Below are 18,011 nucleotides of genomic sequence, written 5' to 3' on the forward strand. Positions count from 1 at the left end.
ATTAACATAACAAAGTAACTGAGCGAGTAATTTACTTCAAAGGAATGTCTCATTATTATTTGATATATCGTTTAACTTTCTAAGCGATTTGTCAATTGTTACATTTGTTACAAGTCCTTCAGTTTTAGTACCTAATCATTAAAAAGTATTTTCGTAATATATATTTATCATCAAATATTTTATAAAATTGAAGTCAGTAGTTACAAAGATTTAAGCTGTCATTGCGACTATAATGTGATGACGTAGAATATCCAAGAATGGTAAATAAAACAAACCTGTAAACTTTAAGCATTTTAATTTCCGTTTCAACTTTATCACAGTGTGAGGAATGAAATGGAATTAGCTGACAAAGCGGACGGGATGGCGGCCAAGGTAGCACTTATGTTGATCCTTTGTTTGACTATCAAGACGAGAACACACATAGGAATAATATTTTTCGTATAAAACAAATTTTACAAGAAATCATTATTATTAAAATACAATGTTAATATAACTTAAAGAAACATTTTATAAAATGTAATCAAATGTAATAAAATGTATCAAAATCACATTAATAATAAACTCTCCATAAATTTACCATAAATAACCGTTATCACCAACGTGATCAAAATCTGCACAGGTTTATATTTTTTTAATTGAGCCATTCCTTTATAAACAAAACTCGGTTATTCTAAATAATATCGCTAGTCATTAAAAATATAGCATTTATAACGCGTACTTAATACACTAAAATTATAAAAAAAAAAAACATTTTTTTATTTTCTCTCTCGCGCATTTTCCAGAACAACCGTATGTCAATCTCCGGCCTTCAAGCTATCTATATCTAATATCTAATCAAAATATCTGGTAAATACTGGGTAAAAGAAAGAAAATTTAACACTAACTATTTAACACACTTTCGAATTTGTAATATTAAAGTAGGAATGTCAACATTCCTCTTAATATCTGCAACAATTACATCCTCCAACGTGTCAGAACAAGACAGATCGCCGAGGCTCGATCAAGAGCGACGCGATTATCAAATTACGTTCCCCATTTGCCATTGTAGTTGCTCTTTCGATTGTCACGGCCGATGCTCATTCCTGCCTCCGGACGGCCTCAGGTGCATCCCGAGAGGGTCGACACTGGAAATGAAAATATATATTTGATAGAGTCAAATGTTACATGGTTAAAGGATGCTACCGATAATGCTTATATAACACTTCTTGGCTTTAAACTTCTAAATCGCCCTTGACTCGCTAAGAATGTAGGTAACACTACATACTCTGTTCTCGGGTCAATTATGATTGTTTCGTGTACTGCTAGCAATTTGTACTTGTTGTAAATTTAACTATCGCTATGATTGACAAAATGTTCAAATACTTAGAATTAAAATAATTTAATGTTTGTATGTGAAAGGTACGTTTTTTTAAAAAACATACCTTTCACATATCCTATGTGGATAGAATAAATATGTACTGTACCTATGTATTTCTATAATAGAGTAAAATACGTAGCATAACCATGCTACTCTGCAGAGGGTTGGCGGTTATACAGGTAGGTACATATTAGCTTTCCCTTGCACATATGAATATATAATACAGGGAAACATTTACATTTTTCTTCTTCACCGAGCACGATATGAATAGTAAGTACAGTTGAACTTTTGAGAAATTACGTTTTATTTATTAGTGACCAGTTAAGATCAACTACTTTTCTATCTTCTAGGCCAGCGGTTGGCAAACTTTTGGTAGGCAAGGCCCACATAGTGGCAAAAATATATATATGTACCTATGGCTAGGAAGGTAGAGAGCATTTTATTACATAATTTGCTCAAGGTCATATGGATAACGATTAAAGTTCAGATCAATACCAATCTATTTAATCCAGTTAATCAAAGCCCTACGCCTCTACGTTTTTAAGTTACAGCACTCTAAATTTGTGAAAATAAAAAAGTATACTAAATTAATTGCTAAAGCGTGTCTCTGATGCTGATGCTCTGCATATGTGAAATTGAAATAAAAAGTTTGTATGAAACTTCATTGCTGTCGGAAAATGAAAACAATTATCACACATTTGAGTCCTAGAACCTGGTTTTTAATTATAATAAATAAGCGATGAGTGGGTGCTACCTACCCAGAACACCAAGTACAGTTTTGTCAATATTTTCCATTTGAAAAGCTTTTACTTCTGTGTGCATATTAGAAGTAATTTTTTTTTCTTTGCAGCCTTAAATTTAGCTCATTTAATACGTGACTTTAATTTTCAAATCCAGCACGAGTCACAAGAAGAAAGGACGCGGATTACCAACCGCTGGTCTAGACGAGCTTGACTTTAGTACCTATGGCACAATTGAAATACATATTTACGATTAATGTGTCCAGTAGACACAACTTAACAGATGTAAGTTTTTATTTCATTTAATCCAACTTATAATATATTAAGTCAATTTAAGTTTAAATTCAAATAGAAGTGTATTCATTCATGTTTTGATAAATGTGTTTGGTAGCCAATTCTTTGAAATAGTAGTAATATTACTTTTCTAAGCATTTAGTAAATGTTGATATTCAAATTATAGCAAAATATTTGTTATGAAATGTTAGATTTACACCGATGATTCTTATCTACTAAACAAACATTTAAGTTTGAGTAACGTAATGTAGATACGGAAGGCTAGTCATTTCTGGTATTCGTTTGAATAATGTGATCATGATAATTTAACTTTAAATACAATATTACTTATTATTTCAAATATAAATCATTATAAAATGGAATACAGATTGGATAATAACACTAATAAACATCACGCTGACTGCCGATTTAAGAGGTAAGCAATTAAAAAACATTCTTATAAGTTCAAGTTCAAATTAATAGAATACTTAGTTATGTCTTCATAAAACTGTAGGACATATTCATATCATCTGGTTATAATGTTAAGCAAAATGTAGATTGGAGTCATAAACCTTGTCGCATTCCTTTACTTTTTGTTATTGTATCAAAAACTTCTTTTTAGACTTTATTTAATGGTAAATCTGATATCAATATAAGTTTTTCATTATTTTAATATATTCGGTAAATAATATAAATAATTTGTCTGTATAAATACAATCAATCTCGTTAGTCATACAAAAAATCTCGTTTTATTTTTCCAGACATATAAAACAAAGGATATCAATACGGCGACAAAATAAACGCGTGGTCTTCAAAACAGGAGAGTTAAACTTAGAAAAATCGTCCTCGGAAACTCCGTTTCGTTTAATACCTGATATTATTTCAAAGTTTATAGATGCGAGGTGGAGATGGAGCCTAATATTTTGCATTCTAGTTTACATTTTAATATGGTTCTTATTTGCATCAATTTGGTGGCTTATTCTTTATTTACATGGAGATCTTAGAGAAGAAAATTTGCCCAGTGCCAACAACGGAACAATTTGGAACCCATGCATTCGAGAAATTTACAGTTTCACGTCTATTTTTCTATTCAGTATTGAAATACACACCACAATAGGCTATGGCAAGAGAGCTATAACGCTAGAATGTCCTTCGGCTATGTTAACCATGTGCATCGAAGGCATAGCAGGACATTTTACGCAAGCATTAATTATTGCGATAGTTTTCGCAAAACTAACAAGACCAAAAAATCGAGCACAATCCCTTATATTCTCAAAAAGTGCTATTATTAATCAAAGAGATACCCATTTGTGTTTGATATTCAGGGTAGGAAATATAAGAAAATCGAGGATAATAGCATCAAAAGTGAATGCTTATTTAATTCAATATGAAAGTAATTCAGATGATGATATCATAGTGAACAATGAACAAATTAATTTACGCGTTAAAGTTGATGCATGCGATGACATACTATTTTTAAATCCAATATCTGTTGTTCATAGAATTGATAGTGACAGTCCTTTCTATAACATGTCTGCCCAAGATATGTTGAATTCAAATCTAGAGATAGTAGTCGTCTTTGAAGGCGTCATCGAATCGACGGGACAGACTGTTCAAGCAATATCGAGTTACACCAGTCAAGAGATAATGTGGGGTCGGCGATTTTCACAGCTGATACATTTCCAAAAGAATAAGCAAGGTTATGTAAAAGATTTCTCCAAGTTTGATGAAATGTGTCGAGTGAATACACCACTTTGTAGAGCGAAAGAACTAGATGATTATTTTGAAAATAGAAAACGTTTATCGTCTGTACTTACGTGAGTGATCAGCACCTTCACTTATGTTACTTCTTTAGTCATTTAAATGATATTGGTTTAAGATGTGGATTTATAATCATTACTAATTTCCTCAGTTTCATAATGTCTTCATAAATAGTTTTCAACGCGAACATTTGTATTTCAATGGTGGATAACCTTATTTTTATAGCTGTCAATTGTCTGGTGCATGATTTTATATCTTGATCTAATTTTAACAATTTCTTATTATTAATGTCTATATTTTCTTTTAAGAAACTTTTTGTCGTCATCGTCTTTTTTATTATAATTTCTTATAAACAATTACGAATAGCACAACTACGTACTGTTCCTGTTTTATCACTACTGTGAAATATGAACCAACAAAATATAAAAAATGAACTGTAAACGTCAGGAAGGTGAACGATAAATAATCGCTGCAAGATAAGTATTACAGCTGTAGCGATTGGCAAAATAATGACACTATTGAAAATATGATATTAAAAATGACAAAGATAATATACCCTACCTAAGTAATATCAATTCCTACACGTTTAATTCCAATCATTTTTGAATCATTCACCTATTATCGAATTCGTAAACAAAGACTATAATACACAGAAATCTAGATAATAGGCATAAGTACTAGAAATGATTTTTTTTTTGTTGCATATTTGTGTATAAACTATTAAATGAATTTTCACTACGTAATTAATTTGATGTTTTACTGAAAAACAATAAACAATTTCTTTCATACTTCAATAAATATATTTATTTACCAATACTTCGGTATATTTTCAAGATTACAATAATGAACTAAAAAGGATTTTGAAAAAAAAAATAATATAAATGTTATGAAACTTTCATTCAGATTGTAGTTTCCTTTTCAAGTTAACGCTGTCATAATGATAATAAATCCACAAAAACTCAAATGTCTGCAAATAAGTCGGAGACATCAATATCATCAGTAGCTCTTTAGCCCGTTAGCAATAGCTTTAGACTACCGTAATCATGTTTGTTTAAAAATTAGAAAATAAAACATAATTCTATGAGTAAAATTTAAAACTATAAAACAGCTGATTCGAAATCTAAGTATTTTTTTGTTTTCCATTCGAGAAATTCATAATAAAAATATTCGAAATATTATTCAATATCTTTCATTGTATGCATTTGATAGTTAATTTAATCAAGTTTTGATTATGTTTGAAAAACCTGTAGTTAAAACAAATTTAATAATATAAAAATTAAGGTACGGTTAAAAATACGTAACAATAAAACATTTTGAAACGTCTGAGGACTTTATTGGTATTTATGTATAATAAATCGTAACTTATATATAAATATTACAAAACAATTATTTGCAAAAAAAATATAAAATAATAATTTGAATTTCTATATATTTTATATTATTATCTAAATAAAACTACGACATACGAGAGATATTTTACACATTAGCACATTTACATAGATTACAAGGCCATTTCTCTAAAATCTAAATTGACTACTGCCTGTGAATCATTATCGTGTTTAATGTAAGGCTGTGATGTACGTGACAGGGATTTGGGCAATCATCTAATATTAACAATAGTTCCAACATCAAAAATATTTAAAAGCTGAATGAGTACATGCTTAAAATTACTTTAAGAATTTAAATTATCACATTCCTAGGTGAGTCAAACTTGTCGAAAATTCCCATTAAAATTATAAATAAACAGTCTAATCATAATATAGATCTCTTCATCACACAAATGTTTTAGATTCAATCGAAACTTATAAGTTCTGCGGTATTGTTATTGTGTTCAGACTTAACGGGAGTCTGAATTTGTTGCACTTGTTGATTTGGCACTTGCTGTTGGTTAGGTGGGCCATTTCCAAAGTTCTGTTGAACTTTCATAGGTTGCCCTTGCATGTTCTGAGGTATTCCACCTTGCTGTTGCTGTTGTCCCTGACTTGTCATCTGTTGTGGTACTTGGCCTTGCATTTGTGGATGTTGCGGTGGCATAGCACCAGCCATCATATGATGAGGCATTTGTTGCCCGGGGCCCATTTGCTGTCCTTGCTGATTAGTTGCCATTGAATTAGGAGGCATTTGCTGGTTTTGGTTCATCATATTTTGGTTCGGTTGTTGTCCTTGGTGTTGAATGTTTTGACCTTGATGCTGCATTGGCTGACCTTGCATCATCACATGTTGACCCTGCGATTGTGTGGGGTGGACTTGCATGGGCATTGTTTGTCCTTGTGTTGATTGTGACTGTGGAATTTGTTGTCCTTGACTCTGAGACATTTGAGGTCCTTGAGTTAATTGTTGATTGTGACCAGGTAATGATTGATTCTGAATGACAGGTTGACCTGGCATATTGATAGGTTGCCCAGGTAAAGGCATTTGGGACATGTGTGCCATATTTGGGAGTTGTGCCTGTGTTTGTTGGTTACTTTGAGGATTTTGGACATTCATGGGGTATCCTGAAACAGGTATTTGTGGGTTGTTACTTGGTTGATTGTTTTGCATCAATGGCATTCTCATATTTGGTAGCTGCATTGCAAACATTGGATTGTTGGGATTGTTTTGCTGGTTCATATTTGGCTGTCCAATTGTCATTGGAGGCATTTGCTGTGCTTGATTTGGTACATTTTGTTTTTGTAATTGTTGAGGACCCTGAGGATTTTGTTGAGGAATATTCTGACCCTGTAAGCCATTCGGTACATTCGGTGGAATGATTTGATGAACGCCAGGCTGATTGGGTAAACGCATTTGTTGCATCTGTTGCAACATCATTTGCTGCTGTATTGGCAGCTGTTGGCTCATTGGTCGCATATTTGGCTGGTTCATTGGAGCTTGGACACTAGTTGGTTGTTGGTTTAATGCTACGCCAGTAGTAGACATGGCATAAGTATTGGTCATTTGTGGCATTGATTGAGATATAGTTCCCATTTGATTTACATTCATTGGGATATTAGCTTGAGATATTTGAGTTTGGCCAGGCATGGGCATAGAACCATCAGTTGTAGGTTGGGGCATCATCTGTGGATGAAATTGAGGGTTGGCATATAAGGGCTGATTGGGATATCCGGATTGGTACTGATGCATTGAAACTCCGGGCATGTAGAAGCCACTGTTTGCAGACATCATATACTGGTGTTTCTGTTGTTCTTGTCTCATTTGCATTTCTCTTTCTTGTTCCTATGGATTACAAGAAAATATTATTGAGGTCAATTGATTATTTTTATTTTTTTTAAACAGTCATCACACTAAAACATGTGTCATACAGCAAAACGATTGAATACAAATTTCAATCATAATAAGAGGGAAAAATACAATATTATTATATTAATGTTACACTGTCATTAAAATACAATAACCACAAAATAAAATGTTACTTTTACAAATAAGATTAAATATTAGCAAAACAAAGAAGAATTTCTTGGTGCTGAATAAATTTTATTTCAAAAATATATTCACTACAAAAAAATCACCAAAACAAATTATTATTTTTTTTGTTTATTTTTGTTAATTAAATGTCTAAAGAGACTATATTATGTATATTTTAATAACCGAACAGATACATACTTGTACTCTTTGCAAAGCGAGCTGCCTTTGGTACTGCAGGTACTCATGTTTTTTCTTCCTCATAGCTTGCAATTTAACTGCCATTTGCATTTGTCTTTGTCTCTCTGCGGCCTCTGCTGCTTGAGCAAGACGAGCGGCGTGTTCGGCACGCAACGTATCTAGAGCTGCACGGCTATCGCGTACTTGGGTTATTTTATCCTACAAATAATAAATACATTATTATAAAAAAAACATTTTAAAAAAAACGTATGGAAAATTTACTTAATTTTAAAATGACAATTAATACTAGGTGTCGATAACAACAAGCTTTTTTTCAATTATTTTTTGACAACGAAGTGGGGTAGTTCTAGCTTAATGTCAGTCATGGAAGTTATCTCCTTTTATAATACAATTATCTCCTGTGCTTATCGGTCGATTAGTCCTGCGCTTAAGAACATCAGCGTCATCCGAGAAAGGATAGTGTATATTATGATATAATAACGCCCCTACATATTTAGGGTCTGCTGGTCGTAGTAAAGCAATAAGCCCTTACCTGCAAGCTCTCTAGATAGACTCGTTTGTCATCTTGTTGTTGAATGTAACGTAATAATTTAGAATGCATCGCAGTAATGTTCATGAATAGAGTCTGTACTGATGTATCATTTGCAATTGATCGACCACTGAAACAATTTATATAAATATTGTAAACTTCATTTTAAGAAAGATTTATATGATAATTTCAGTAATGAATATTAACATACCGCGAGGAATTACTTTTCATTCTGTTAACAAAAATCTCCACTTGAGATTTGAGTGTTTCTACAAAATCATCAATTTCCTTATCTTGAGCTTCATCTTCTTGATCCTTAGTAGTTGATGGCTTACTAAAATCTTGCTGAAATGTCAAATATTCGAAACATTTTAAATGAAGAACAATGTTTTATTTTTATATTTAATAATAATTCTATCAATTATAACAATGGAATATGAGCTACCACTCGCCACGAAAAGGACTTACATACTATACATACAACTTCCATCAGATGTCCTTGTATAATAATAATAATCAATACTGTTTTAGTTTTGTGTGTGATTGTTTTTTTAATCTTTTGCGATTTAATGTAAAAAAAAGTCAAACCTCGGACGTTTCATTCGAAACGTGAGAAGCAGGAGCTGTCGGCGCAGCGGCCGCGTCGCGCGACAGTCGCTGTTCCCAGTAGTTCCTGTCCAAGTAGCGAGACAGCTCGGTATTGGAAGTTGTCGTGTGCTCCGGGGAAGCGCTCACCGAAGACGGCGTAGGCGATACTGGAAATTATTCAAAATAATGCTGTTAATTCTCAGTGTTATACTATTATATCACAGCTTTGTAAAGGTTTAAAATGAATCAACCTTTATATACAGGGTTATTGGTAATTCGACGTATTCCCGTTAGGAGGTGATAGGGGTGACTATTTGCGATAATTTTAAGCCCCTTATGCATATTGCAATAGTTAACCATTTTTGAGTTATCATGTTTTTTAGATTTTTTCATAACTTAATTAATAAAAGCGCAAAAAGGTCATAAATTTATATACAAAGATTTATTTAAAAAATCGTATTTCTAAAATTTAGTACTAGTGACCAGCCCCGGAGTCGCATATGTACATATTATTAATAAAGAAAATATGATATGAATATAATTTATTAATATAAATTAAAATAGCTCTCAAACACAATGTAACTTTATACCAGTGAAAATTTATTTAGATTTGCATTATTAGTTCCGTACCTTACCCCTACATACAAACAATTATACCTCATTTTAATATAAGTATAGACAAATTGTAAAGATATGAATAAATAAAACTTAAATCTTTTTTATGCTTTCATGATTAAACAAATAGCACAGATAATACAATGCTACATATGCATTCAAAAAATCTTTTCATATTTTTAAGTATCATCATATAAGGTCATCATATTTATCAATATTTTCTTAAGCAATATTACTTGTGGGATGCAAAGTTGGCTCTGGCGCAATGAAAGATCTAGATCTTCGTTCTTTCTCTTTTTGTTCAGCTTCGGATTGGCTAAGGGCGAGGGCCAATTGAAGCTCCTCCTCCTCTTGAAGTTCCTCAGCAGATTTTCCAGGGCGTTTCTATAACAATTTATTAGTGACAATTAGTAATTACGTCATTTTATTAAAATTATTTATTCTACTAAATTACCTTTATTTGTCAACAGATACCACATACTTTATACCATATAAATTATATAAGTGAATGCTATAAATTAATCAATCTGTAGGTAGTAGCACTAGTAGTAATATTAGAATACAGTTAAATACACTGAGTCAGATTACCATTCTTAACCAAACACACATTCTAAATCAATAAATCAAATTCAGAATGTAGATTCTATGGAGAAGTAGCATGAAACTCAGTTGTTACTCTTTTCTGGCAATCAGTTACGTAGATTATTAAATACAATAATTTAATTTTTACTTATACAACATGGAAATCAACGAATACAGACTCCACATTTTTTACCATCTATTTAATCCTTTATTCATTGGCAAAGTTATAGAGATACCATATCAGTATTATAACTAGACAAAAATTAATTCTTCTTGCCATAAAAATATACAAAATTAGTTATTTAAATATTACAAAAGAAATTTTTAACAGTATAAATAAAAATGTTTTTACATATATACTAATCAAAGAATTATAAGTCAATTTTATTTCCACTGATATGACCTTACTTATACTTTTATAGTGGTAAATATATATTAAAAATAAAAATGCATAGATTGTATTATATAAATTTATTAAAAAATTATAAATGTATTTTAAGCAATGGCAGTACATTTAAACAGTAGTACATTATCAAAACCTAACAACTAAAATGTCTGAATAATATGTCAGTCATGATTTACTACTATCAAAGTAAGAAATTAATTTTGCTTCAGCCTCCTAACAAATTTGGGTGTTTCAGGAACTGTTATAGGTGCAATTGACTTTTCTGGAACAAATGGGTTTAATGAAGGTACTGGTTTTGCATGATGTACCAGTTTAGCTCTCAATTCTGATACTGCTCGTTCTTCTGCCTCTAGCTGCTCTTTTTCTCTTTGCTGTTTTAATCTTTCATTTTCTTCTTCTTTTTCCTTTAACTGTTTGTCAAACATTTCTCTTTCTGCAGCTCGCTTTTCTGTAGTCAATGCAAATGGAACAGCTTTAACCAAATGTACTGGTTGAAGAACTGGTTTAAAGGGCTCTTTATAAAGAACTGTGGGTGGTTTAGCTTCAAATTTGACATGATTTTCTTTATTCTCCGAAGATGCATTAGAAACACTGCATCCAGAAGTAGCACATTGCATCCGTTTCTTCACAGCTACGGGTAAAGGCTGTGCCTTGAATTGAGAGGCAAGTCTACGTTCCTCTTCCAACTGTTTCTTAATTCTTTCTTCTCGCTTTTTCCTTAATTCTTCATCCCTTTTTTCAAAAGAAAATGGCTCTGGTTTAACTGGACCGTGACGCTGCATTGTTTTTTCACATTTATCCATTTTCTTAGCATTGGCTGGTGGGTCAGTATGCTTAGTTTCACATTTAAGATGATCCGCAGAATTAGCTCGTTTGTAACGAAATTTCGGGCTAATTGGTTTAGTCACATGTGGAACTGGCTTTATTGGTATTTGAGGTTTTTCGAATATATGCTTTGGAGCTGGGCGAGCTTTAAAATTATGAGTTAGTCCAGGGGATTGAGCCATTTTTTTTTGTATTTCAGTTAATTTGAAAGGTTCAGGAACAGTAATAGGCTTCCTATGTACTTCAGGCAAATGTATAGGTCCTTCAATAACAGATTTAGGAATTGGATTAGCTTTAATTTTGAATTTTCTAATTTCTTCTAATTCCATTTCTTCTTTCTCTTTTTGAGAAAGAATATGTTGTGGTCTTGAGCGCGCTTTACATCTTAACATGGGGGACTGCGGAACAGTTAAACTAGAGGGACCTCCGTAACCTTTAGGACGAAATGACTTTGGCCGAGACGAACGGAATCTATCAGGAGTATCTCTCTGGTAATGGTATATAGCTTCAGCCATGGAAACAAATTTAGTTTTTGATAATTCTTGGGGCTGTCCTGTTGGTCGCCGATGTCGATGATACACATCTTCTTTTGTGTCCGTGAACTCCAATTTTATCAAGTCTTCTCGAAGTGATGCAATGTCATTCATGGATAAAGATTTTCTCATTCCACCGTAATCATTTTCAAAACAATCTAAGTTGTTATGATCACCAAAATCTTCCTCAATGGGTGTTACAGGTTCTTCCTTTATATGTAATTTTCCGCTCGGCGTGAAATACATTTCACCTCTAAAATTAGTCACGTAACTTTTAGCCATTTTTGATATTTGATGATAAAGTATAAAAAAACTATAATGTTGTTTTCCGTGTAGATCCTGCACCGTTATTTTAAACGAATTTCAAATCGAAACTGTTGTCAATTGTCACTTTGTTTCGTAGTACAAAGGTTATGTTGCCATAACCAATAAAATTATTGACACGATATTTTTTTTTTAATTCGATAAATATTTAAGTTCAAAGAAAATAACGATTAAAATAAATAAATAATAATTAAAATAAGCGAGAATACATTTTATTTGCTTAAAATATTTCTCTTATTTCTTGATTAATTAAACTTCTAAACGAAACTAGCGTAGTTGTCAACGTCAAAACATTATTTGTTCAATGCCAAAGACAGTAAGAACAGTTGAATAGTGAGCTGTTATTATTCTATTTACTTAAATCATTTAGTATATTCAAAGTTTTTCAAATAATGGCACAAGCATTACCAAATCCCAACACTTTGTTACCATTGGAACTTGTTGACAAATGTATAGGATCTAGAATTCATATAATAATGAAAAATGATAAAGAAATGGTGGGAACATTGCAAGGTTTTGACGACTTCGTAAACATGTTATTAGATGATGTGACCGAATATGAATCAACGCCAGAAGGACGAAAAATTACGAAATTAGATCAGATATTGCTCAATGGTAACAATATTGCGATGTTAGTGCCGGGCGGCGAGATGCCAGGAGAATCTTATGATGGACAGTAATAAATAACATTGTTGTAGATTAATAAACATACAAATAAGCAAATTTATGTTTTATTACCTCATTAAAGCATATGTATAATAGCAAAAATATTGCTGAGGTGTTAAATCAAGCAAAATTGAATATGAACAAAGTAATTAACAATAACCTCACTTTTCAGTTTACACCGTTTGGTAACTGTGGTATGATATTCATCATAATATTATTGATCATTATATTATGAGTTATAAAAATAGTCAACACTTAGACTAGTGAACCACTCTGTCTTTACATTTGTACAATTTATAAATAAAGATGAAAAGTGCACTTGGAAATAAAATATTACATAGATATACTAGACTCAAATTTCATTAAAGTTGAATCTGTAATGTTACAATCACTTTTTTTTGAAGTGAATAGATTTTTTGGTTGCATATTATTTAGAATCTACAATAATCATCTTATACAATATTTATTCAAATGATATAGTGTAAATGATAATTTTAATCAATATTATATATACAAGGTAACTACCATATGTCTGAATAAGGATTATAAAGAATTGGAGAAAATGGCTGCAATCAAATTTAAAGTTTCTTGTAATATTTCAATATGGTTGTTATGAGTGTGTGTTAGTAGATAGACTCATGCTATTGTGAACTTTTCAGTAGGCCGTTTTAAGACCAACTATTTTCTAGTATATTTAAGAAGATAGTAGAAATGCTGTCTGAAGCAGAAAGCAACTTTGTTTTGTATTATTTGTCATATTATTATTTTTAAAATTAGATTATAGAAGTGGTATTGTGCTTTACAATTTCACACTCTTTAAATTTAGATTATTAATATTGACTAACATGGCAAGTTGTGTAAATGTATGTATGTATGTATGGGTGTGTATAATTAATTAAAGGATTAATGTATTTTATTATCAGTTGTAACCTTGGGGTAATAGTGTAAAAACCTTTATTAAAAATATAGCAACTCGCATTATTGCCTCCATTGGTGAGAGAATGGTTAATTTCTGCCCAGTGGATGGGAAATGTGATTCAATGTGCAAATTTTGCTCACATTCTTGCCATGATTCCATTTAATTTTTTTTAATGTATATATAATTAAGACCTTAATGTAAATAATTCTTATGAAATAATTATTAACATATTTATTTAATATGTTTCATATCATATTGAACCATGAAGTCTTAAGAAAAGGATATCCATAAATCAAAATCTATAAAAATAAACAGATTGTCTGTTTGTTGTTATAGATGAGTCAGAATTGCAAAATATACTACCAAATTATAACAACTTTTATTTTGTAATAATAACCAATACCAGCATTTCATTGTAATAAGAATAATTGTACATGTAATATATAAATCTATATATACCTGTGCTGGAGCTGGGCCATAGTCATTAGCTGTATCGACGATTTCTAATTTTGCAGTTGAAGATGGTGGACGGCTTACTTTATCAAAACAGGCATCACACACTCGGACCTAAGAATTTTGTTAAAATGATGTTTACACTATTGAAGACAAAACACTGCACAACATTTTATTAACATGTCTTACCTCTTTTTCAATACCGAATTTAGGTAATGTTGATGTTTTGGAACTGCACTGTTGACAGAATACTTGACCACATGCACGGCAGTGGTGACGACGTACCATCAACGTAAATGCTGTGCGGCATCTGATTATTAATTTAAAGATGTTAAATATCGAAATTAAAAGAAAAATAGACATTATAAAAATAGAAAAACATCAAACCTGTGACACACTTCTCCGTCAGCCCACTCAGGTGCAGTATCGGCAGAAAACATTGCGTCTGATTCTTTAAGCGGTGGGAATTTGTGTCCGCCTTCAGCTTTTAGAATATTAACTGTATCCTGTTAAAAATAATGTCGGCTCTACGAAATGAATTTTTAGGTATAAGTTCATAAATATTAAAATTAAATATATTTTTTCAACAAAACTTCTAACGAAACTGCAAAAGGTGTTTTGTTTTGTCTGAGACTGAGATATGACTCATGTGGTGACTGATAATGTGATAATGAAGGTGTAAACGTCATATACTCATATTATACTACAATAAGTAGTTCAACAACCTTTTATTACGATTTTTTATTATATTTTATTCCGTTTCAAAAACAATTTAAATACATAATCATACACAGTTGCACAATGTTTACACCAAGTACCTATTATTATTAGCCCATTGACTTTACTGTGGACTTCTTAACAACGTACAGCCGATCAATAATAACAATTGAATCAATAATTAAGTATCAATCATATGTTACACGATTATAACACACAACTTCGTAAATAAAATACAACACAATAGCAGTCTTAGGTACACGGGCCTGAGGCAATGTGCGCTTAATTAGATAAAGGAAAGATCAATAATAATATACAATTACTACAGTCCCACACGGTTCAAGCAAACCAACAACGACAATATTAAAAGGAATATTATCAGATACGAACACAAAAATAAGTCGTAAAATTTACATCGTCATGCGATTTGATGTTTTGCCTATATCTTAAAAGTAGACTGGGTCTAAGAAAACATAATTATAAAATATTACTAGACCTGTACAAAATTTTTCGTTCCAAATAAAAATATTATCAGCGTTTATTCTATAAAGAACGCATATAACTTAGCTTTTTTTATATTATTTAAATGTTCTTGTGTCACTTACTATAAAATATATATAAAAATGCTCATCACTACATAATTATTAAAGAAGGAAGACTCGTAAATTTGTCATGATGTTGTTGAGGCCTCTTGCACCGCCGGAAAACTGTGCAAAATTTATCTTGCCTAAATTAAATATTGGTCTTTCCTCGATCAAATTCAAAACTACGCTAGTATCTTAGAACTTATTAATTATGAAGGTATAAACTTTCTATGCATTAAGATATCCTTAATTTTTTTTAATTGAACGCCAGTAAAAGTTGCAGTCGTTAGTGGTTTTGTGGACATACAATATTGTTTTCATCACTCATCAGTATCCACCTTCGCTGGATTTATTATACTATTCGCCTAAGGGTGAGCATAGATTATAGTAAACTATTGTAACGTTTTTTCCGAATGCGAAAAACACTACGCTCGACGTAATACTTACGGCAACTAACTATATTTTCGTTCGGTATCTATACGTCTAAAACCGATGACGTGATTGACAATAATTACGTTAAATGGAGATCAATTTAAGGTGTGCACCCTCCTCCTTTACACCGATAAAAGAGAAGTGTACATTATGGCCTATAAATAAAATTTTATTAATATTCATGTGTTTTATTTTATTGTACAACAAAATAAAAAAAATATTAAGATTAAAAATTCATTTGACTTATGCTCGTTTTTTTGGCATTTGAAAAAACGTGAATGTCCAGTCTATGAAATAAAGAGGTAATTAGTACCTCTGTTAATTTTAATAGTTTATGGTTTTACTGGTATAGGTAATATTTAGATTATGTAATTAAACTATTGTTATATTCATATAATAATAAATATAAATGTAAATAATCACTTATTGATAATTGAATATTATTTTACAAACAAAGTAGGTAATTATTTCATCAAACAAATGACAAGAACATCTGCCATTTCATCAGCTTGTCCTTTAAGTATGTACTTATGTGACATTGGGAATATTATTCTACTGGGTGTTTTTTGTTTTATAAAATGGCTGTAATATCTAGATTGCTTGCCCAACTGACTGCAACTTTATTTTGGACTATGTTTTATTTCCTGCACATTACTATTTACCTTAGCTTTTCACATTTTGGACCATCAATTTTGTCTATATGGTTGGTATTTGATGGCATATTAATAAAATGAAGATGTAATGTTCTTTAAAAAAAAAAGCTGCAATACTTTCTTTTCATTTAGTTTTTATAAACATACATCAATTTCTGTCTAATCTGTAGTTGAATCAGACAGAATCATTTTCGCTTTTAGTATTGTAAAGCTTGATACTCATATTTTAGTAAAATAAAAGATATATATACAGGACAAAGGAAGATTAATAGCTTAATAATACTTGGCTTATGTTTTTTATTACATCCATTGGGAGAGTTTGTGTGGCACATCTTCAAAATATAAATAAAAATTGTCAACAAACCTGAACAGCTCTGTATTTGGGATTATTTCTGAAAGCAAATGCCCAAGCTTGAATCAATTCCAGAATCTTGGTTTTTAAGTTTTCGTGTTGAGTGGTTTTCACCAAATCACGGAGCATTTCACAGAAAGCCTTTGATGCCACCTCATCATGAACTCCTGAACCTATGACAAACAAAATCTATCAGTTTGATAGTTTTTTTTTTCTTATTGTAAGGTAAAAATTATACCACAGTAAGTGTATTGCAAAAGTTAATTTTTTTATTGTCTTATTTATACTATAATGTCACATTTAGAGCAACGATGAATGAATTTAATTTAAAGAAATACTATTCACTGATTTTAGCACTATTCATTGGTTTGGTCAAATCAACTCAAAATTAAGGAATCTCAAAAATGGACTTACCACAATTTTTTACTATACTTTCAAGCACCAGGAGTGCAAACATAGCCTGGTGAGGATTTTGTGAGTATAGTTTCTTCTTCACAGCAACAACTGCATATTTCGGTCTAAAAATATAATAATTAAATAATAAACAAAATAAATTGATGACATTGAAATAATTAATTGCTTTGGTTAAATGACAATAGAAGAGATATTAAAATGTTACTCACGAACAATCATTTTGTCTAATTAAATCACAAATTTGTAAGATAGAGGGCCAATCGGGATCTAGGCGTAGATTACTTGTCGCTTTATCTAGAACAAATTAGAAAATATTTCAACATATCTGCAATGATTGTAAATATTTATAAAGATATAAGAATGTTAATTTTTTTCGAAACTAATGGTGCCTCTAACTGAAATCAGTCTTTAACAAAAAAGAAAGTGATGCAAATTAGATAAAATAATCATTGACTAATGTTATGAGTAAGATAACGTAAGAAATCTTGCAACTATTAATAGAAATTTATAAACAGAATGTCAATATACAAACCAAGTAACTTATCAAAATTATTAGCACGAAACATTTTTAATACTATTAACGTAGACAGCAAACAAATTTTTGTTTTAGATAATCAACTATGATGATTCTTCAATGGACAGAAAAATGACAGCTCACTTTGTCAATTTTCTTCTTTTTTTTGTTTCT

General features: G+C 31.0%; 4 protein-coding genes across 6 annotated transcripts; 2 read left to right on the top strand and 2 right to left on the bottom strand.

Annotated features, from left to right (window-relative positions):
* Positions 1–2,564: 2,564 nt before the first annotated feature.
* On the top strand, positions 2,565–4,311 carry LOC113395019 (inward rectifier potassium channel 2-like). Its single transcript, XM_026632546.2, has 2 exons — positions 2,565–2,806; positions 3,132–4,311. Exons 1-2 carry the CDS (start codon positions 2,748–2,750, stop codon positions 4,189–4,191), a joined length of 1,119 nt encoding a protein of 372 aa, XP_026488331.2. The 5' UTR covers positions 2,565–2,747; the 3' UTR covers positions 4,192–4,311.
* A 1,131-nt stretch (positions 4,312–5,442) lies between these two features.
* Positions 5,443–18,011, bottom strand: LOC113395014 (hepatocyte growth factor-regulated tyrosine kinase substrate). Of its 3 annotated transcripts, XM_026632529.2 has the most exons (13): positions 17,856–18,011; positions 17,533–17,617; positions 17,324–17,427; positions 16,922–17,082; positions 14,559–14,677; positions 14,361–14,481; positions 14,178–14,285; positions 9,700–9,847; positions 8,849–9,015; positions 8,472–8,605; positions 8,264–8,390; positions 7,732–7,929; positions 5,443–7,344 (listed from the first exon to the last, which is right to left on the bottom strand). In XM_026632529.2, the coding sequence occupies exons 1-13, from the start codon at positions 17,887–17,889 to the stop codon at positions 5,923–5,925; spliced, it is 2,928 nt and encodes a 975-aa protein (XP_026488314.2). In that variant the 5' UTR covers positions 17,890–18,011; the 3' UTR covers positions 5,443–5,922. The 3 variants fall into 3 exon arrangements, with proteins under 3 accessions (XP_026488314.2, XP_026488315.2, XP_064071996.1); XM_026632530.2 differs by lacking the exon at positions 17,533–17,617 and having other exon boundaries at positions 17,856–17,996; XM_064215926.1 differs by lacking the exons at positions 16,922–17,082; positions 17,324–17,427; positions 17,533–17,617; positions 17,856–18,011 and adding an exon at positions 14,897–15,109.
* LOC113395018 (targeting protein for Xklp2 homolog) lies at positions 10,502–12,208 on the bottom strand. Its single transcript, XM_026632545.2, has one exon. The coding sequence runs from the start codon at positions 12,089–12,091 to the stop codon at positions 10,646–10,648; it is 1,446 nt and encodes a 481-aa protein (XP_026488330.2). The 5' UTR covers positions 12,092–12,208; the 3' UTR covers positions 10,502–10,645.
* LOC113395020 (U6 snRNA-associated Sm-like protein LSm5) lies at positions 12,436–12,856 on the top strand. Its single transcript, XM_026632547.2, has one exon. It carries the CDS (start codon positions 12,526–12,528, stop codon positions 12,811–12,813), a length of 288 nt encoding a protein of 95 aa, XP_026488332.1. The 5' UTR covers positions 12,436–12,525; the 3' UTR covers positions 12,814–12,856.

The sequence above is a fragment of the Vanessa tameamea genome, chromosome 9 (assembly GCF_037043105.1).
Source record: "Vanessa tameamea isolate UH-Manoa-2023 chromosome 9, ilVanTame1 primary haplotype, whole genome shotgun sequence".
NCBI lineage: Eukaryota > Metazoa > Arthropoda > Insecta > Lepidoptera > Nymphalidae > Vanessa > Vanessa tameamea.